General features: G+C 38.1%; 1 protein-coding gene across 1 annotated transcript; it reads right to left on the bottom strand.

Moving 5' to 3' along the window:
* Window positions 1-2,382: 2,382 nt before the first annotated feature.
* Window positions 2,383-3,339, bottom strand: LOC106835982 (olfactory receptor 8B3-like). The gene has a single exon (XM_014848606.3). It carries the CDS (start codon window positions 3,337-3,339, stop codon window positions 2,383-2,385), a length of 957 nt encoding a protein of 318 aa, XP_014704092.3.
* Between the last annotated feature and the right edge of the window lie 2,618 nt (window positions 3,340-5,957).

Raw genomic sequence — 5,957 nt, 5'->3', positions numbered from 1 at the left:
AAGACAAACAAAGAAGCCAAGAAACCAGTTATACTATATTTGAAAATAGCTAAATATTGAGTGGAGACCAGGAAAAGCATTAATAGTTAATACTATTAAAGGCATCTTAGACAATATTTAATTGTTACTTGATACATCAAATTGAGATTTTTTAGAGTAACTTGTTTTGGCCTTATTTTCCAAAAAGGTAATAATAAAACATCCTTTCCAGAAAAGATATTCTCACAATTTAGTTTATTCACCAAATGTTTCCTTTAGTTGCCATTGCTTTACCAGCTGTAATTTGAGGGTTTTGTCCCTCAAAAATCCATATGAGAGTAGCATATGGAAGTCAACAAAAACAGGAGTGATTTAATTGTTCCAAGCTCCTCCAGCCCTATTGTTTAACTTTTTTAATATCAAATAAATTATGCTTTCATTATCTGGAGAAATTCCGTGATTTACATAATATTTCTAGGATCTTCCAGAAAGGAGAGTCATAGGCAAAGACTTTCATTATTGTTGATTTTCCCTTCTAAATTCCTTCTTTTAACTTGAGTTCCAATTACCCCTCACTATTTTATCTGCTGTAGCTGCTGCCTTCTCTCTACCTGGCTCCCCAAATGTGGCTACAAGTTTTCTACATTCATTCACCAGAACACTATGATGTACAGATGTTGTGTATCATAGTTTTTTCAAAGTTTAAAGATCATGGGATATATTTACAATACTCTATAGAACAAGATAGAAATTCAGATTGAAATGTGGTTTCTAACCTTAAAGACTACTCCCCACACAGAGACCTCTTATTTATTATTTAGGTGTCTGTTGAGTCCTACTGAATGACATGTTTCTGAGCTCCTTTCTCTCCCATGCCCTGTTCTCTGAATAACGAACATTTGTAAACATTCCAAATTAAGCTTTTTAATTTTGCAGAAAAGTTAACCTCTTTATTTGATCCAATAATCTGCCAAATATACTAGCCCAAAGGCCTCCACTTTGCCAACAAAAAGAACTCTTAAACTGTTTTCCTAAACAAAAAACAAAAAAAAGTAATGCCCACCCTGGGAGAAATTCATGTATCATTCTGGAACAAAGCAAAATCAACTTTCAAATTAGCAATGTTTTCTAACATTCTGTGATTACTGAAACAAAAGTAATAGAATAAAGCAGACACAAAGTATACTACGAAGAGTAGTTTACTTGAAAACGAAAGGATATGATTTTTTATTTTTTGTTTCTGAAGCTGTGTGACTTTAAATAATTAACCACTCCGAGTTTCACTTTCCTATCCATACAATAATATATATTGACAACCATTTATGTGCTGATTTGACTGTACAAAGATAAAAAAGACAACTCTTTTCTAAAAGAAGAATGATACATAATGTCTAGGGTAACAAAATGGATTATATTTGATAGTGTTTACAGAATCTTCAATCCCTGGCATTTAAAGAAGACATATTCTTGCCAGTTGGGGAATAGAAAGAAAGAATTAGAAACAGAGTATCTGATTCATGCTTCTTTTGTTTTCTTTTAAAGATTGGCACCTGAGCTAACAACTGTTGCCAATCTTCTTTTTTTCTGCTTTTTCTCCCCAAATCCCCCTAGTACATAGCTGTATATTTTAGTTGTGGGTCCTTCTAGTTGTGGTATGTGGGGTTCCACCTCAACATGGCCTAATGAGCAGTGCCATGTCCCTGCCCAGGATCCGAACCGGCAAAGCTCTGGGACACAGAAGCAGAGCGCATAAACTTAACCACTCAGCCACAGGGCCGGCCCCTGATCCATGCTTCTAATAGAAAGCAGCAGATAAGCACACCCCCAATGACACAGATAAGCACACTCTCAATGATACAGTGTCGCTCTAGTGTGACGTAATTTGATAAATTGAATACCTTTCATCTTTTTCTACAGAAAAATGAAGTTCAAAGTCACAATAAAAAAAAAAAAAAAAAAAAAAAGGAGGGGCTGGCCCCGTGGCTGAGTGGTTAAGTTCGCGCGCTCCGCTGCAGGCGGCCCAGTGTTTCGTTGGTTCGAATCCTGGGCACGGACATGGCACTGCTCATCAAACCACGCTGAGGCAGCGTCCCACATGCCACAACTAGAAGGACCCACAGCGAAGAATATACAACTATGTACTGGGGGGCTTTGGGGAGAAAAAGGAAAAATAAAATCTTTAAAAAAAAAAAAAGAGACAATTTATTCTTACTTAATGTCATTACTAAACAGGAAGAAAGGTGGAGAGGATATTATGGAAATGGTGAGGAGAAAAAAAAGATCTACTTTATAAACTGTGAGAGAAGACTCAAATTTGCTTTAACATCTTAAAGGAATGGTAGGATAAAAATGCATCCGCTAAAAATATTTTAATCAAACACACAGAATCTCTCTGTCCTGTAACTACGTGCAAAGACAGATACTGAATCTGATCAAAACTTTATCCTGAGTCTTTCTCAGAGCAAGTTTAACATCTTTATTTCTCAGGCTATAAATTAAGGGATTCATCAAGGGAACCGTATTGGTATAAAAGACAGAAGATATTTTTCCTTCATTCATAGATGCAGCAGAAGATGGCTTGAGATACATAAATGCACCTGATCCAAAGAAGAGAGAAATGGCAATTATGTGGGAACTGCAGGTACCTAATGCTTTGGACCTGCCTTCTGTGGAACTGATGTGGAGGATGCTGGAGAGGATGAAACCATAAGAGACAAAAATGGTGACACTGGGCACAATGACATTGATGCCCCCCACAATGAAAACTTCCAGCTCATTGACGTAGGTGCTCGTGCAGGAGAGCTGGAGCAGAGGGAAGATGTCACACAAATAATGGTTGATGGTATTTGCATCACAGAACGTCAGTCTCAGCATATATCCAGTGTGGGCCATGGCACCAGAAAATGCCATCAAGTATGAACCAAGCATAAGGCTGGAACACACTTTATGGGACATGACAACGCTATACAAAAGTGGTTTACGGATGGCCACATAGCGATCATAGGCCATTGATGTCAGCACATAGCATTCAGAAATACCAAAAAAGCACAAAAAGTAAAGCTGTGTCATGCACCCCATGTAGGAGATAATATTCTCCTTAGATATGAAGTTAACTAGCATTTTGGGTGTAAAAACAGACGAATAAAAGAAATCTATGAAGGACAAATTAAAAAGGAAAAAGTACATTGGGGTGTGTAGGTTTGAATTCAGCCCAATTAAAATCATCATACCCAAGTTTCCCAATGCAGTGAATATATACATTACTAGAAACAGGAAGAACAGCGGAAGTTGAAGATATGGTTGATCTGTTAATCCCAATAGAGTGAATTCTGTCATGAAGGAACGATTTCCAGAAGCCATTCTTCTCTAAAGGAAGCTGTGGGCACAAGAGGAAAAAGTCACATAGAGAACAAATCAATGCCTCCTACAATATCTCCTATCACAAGAGTGGAGTATGCACTAGGAGGGTCTGAGAATAGTTCAACATTGAGCCACAGAATTTGCTTTACCATTGTCATGAGAATGAGTTAGAAAGACTTTCCCTTATCAGAATATTTACAAACTAAATAAATCAAAGTACACCAAAACTTGGCCTAGAGCATGCAGGCTTCTGCTTCCATACAATAATGACTGTTGGGAAAACCAAAGGAAAAGGGAGAAGTTTCTACTTGGTCATAATCATCCTTCTCTTGTCTCAACATTTCTTCATTCACTTGAATCCTCTCCTCCAGTTAAATTGGAGGCAACAACCCTAGATACCTGGTGCTGCCCTCTAACACAGGTTAAACTTGATGGGGTAAAAGTGAAAGCAATCTTTCTAATCCAAAACTACAGGACCAGAGTCTAAGAGAGGTTAAGTTACTTCCCCATTCAACAGAGTAAAAATCATAAATCTAGTAGGATGAGTGTTCCATCCATGGAGAGGGAACTTACTGACTGATATAATGCATCCCTTGAGACTCCCTATCTTTCTGGATCACCCCTGCGCCCCCTGGAGAAATACTTTTACCAATTTCACTTGAGTCTCAGGACTGCAAAAACGGGAAAGAAAGTAGCATGTTTAGATCCTTGATCTTCCGTCTCAAAAAGAATCACCTTAACATAAATGGAATTCAAAAATTCACCCTTCTTAGGCCATAAAAACTTGGTGCTTCCTTTTCATTGTTTTACTCCTGTGGTCCTGGAAGGCTAGCTTCAGGCTCTTGGGTTTGGTTCCCTTGATTCTAAAAGGATGCAGCCCACACTTTATTTCTGACTTACCCTGGAAATCTTTCAGAACTACAGATTACAATTTATGATTATGACTTTCAGTCCTCTCAAGCAGCAGACAACAATAAAAAATCTTTATCATTATCATTTTTGCTTCTTGGAAAGACACAAGATTGAATGTGGGTGTAATGATATAATACACTCAGTCATAAATGGAGCAAAAACTTGCTCAGTCTCTTCCCCCAGGAACAGTTTCTAGGTGTAATAGGGCACTAGGGGACTGTGATTACATACAGGATTATAACCTGTCTTTAGTTCCTTAGGGACCCAAAATTTTACCTACCTTTCCCCTTCACTGTAGGGATTATACATACCCCAAGGAAGAGCTAAAACTAAACTCAAATTTCCTCTTCAGCAATATGGCACAAGAGGAAGCCCTAGACTCTCCTACTCTCATAAACACACTGATTCAAAAATGATTCATGTACAGATTCCCTTTGTAATAAATCCAGATATTAGTTAAGGGGATTTTGTATTCAGTTCAAGCATGAACCCATCATTTTGAAATTGTTAGACAAACTGAAGACATCCTGTGGTCTTAATACATATCCTTGCACAGCACCTTCTGATTGGAACAAAGCCATTCATTTCCTAGCTTCTCCCTGGGAAAGAAAAGAGTTGCACCATATGTCTAATGACCCAACATTTTGAGGGGATGTCCAGAAGACTGGCTACAGGATAGCCTATCTCAGAAAGCTGAAGGACACAAGATACATCATATTTTATCTGCCTAGCGTGAGGCAGAACCAAGATGGTGGTTGGACTGGAAGTCATCATAGTCCCACCCCCTGACTCTGCACAGAGCTGGCAGTTGAAAACTCCTTTCTTCCAGCTTCTCCCTAGTGAAAGAGAAAGGTACACCAGGCACAAACGACCCAACTTACATCGGGGCTGCCTGAGGAACTGGTTTTAGTCTTGCTTATTTTAGAGCACTGATGGGACCTGGTACACTCTGGATGCCTCGGGGAGCCACTAACAACAAAGAAAGCCGTTTGGACTAACACAAAGTTGAGAGGCCTCCAGAGTCTCTAGCCAGGATTGCTGTTGGGGGTCTGATCCAGCACAAGGTCATTCCATGAATATTAGGACATTTGGCTGTCTTGTCTAATGTGCAGACACCAATGCAAAGTTCATGACAAAAAAGACACTCCAAAATATTTTCTAAAAAGAGAGATCTCCACAAAGTGACCATAATGCAATGGAAATAAGTGATTTACTTGAGAGAGAACTCAAATCAACTATTATATTGATGCTCGTTGCACTCAGAGAACAATACAACAACCAAGTGAAAATGTCAACAAGAGACAGAAAACTTAAAAATAGTAAATAGGGACCATGGCGCTGAAGAATACAAAAACTGAACTCAAAAATTTAGTAGAGGGGCTCAACAGAAAACAGTACCTAACACAAGAAAGGATCATTGAATTTGAAAAAAGTTCACTGAAAATTGTTCAATCAGAGAGGCAAAACAAAGAAAAGAAAGAAAAATGATGAGTAAAACTTAAGGGCCTTATTGGACACTATCAAGTGGATCAATATCTAGATTATAGAAACTCCAGTTGTAAAAGAGAATGAGAAAAGAACAGAAATATTCAAAGAAAACAAAGGCTGAAAAACTTCCAAATCACGGCAACTTCCTATTACTGTGACCTATTTATAGAAAGACAAATCCAAAAATAATTGTATTATGAATATATACATGCAAAGAC

This window comes from Equus asinus, chromosome 20 (assembly GCF_041296235.1).
Source record: "Equus asinus isolate D_3611 breed Donkey chromosome 20, EquAss-T2T_v2, whole genome shotgun sequence".
NCBI lineage: Eukaryota > Metazoa > Chordata > Mammalia > Perissodactyla > Equidae > Equus > Equus asinus.
The sequence above is the reverse complement of the archived record's forward strand: the minus strand, read 5'-3'. Positions and strand labels throughout refer to the sequence as shown.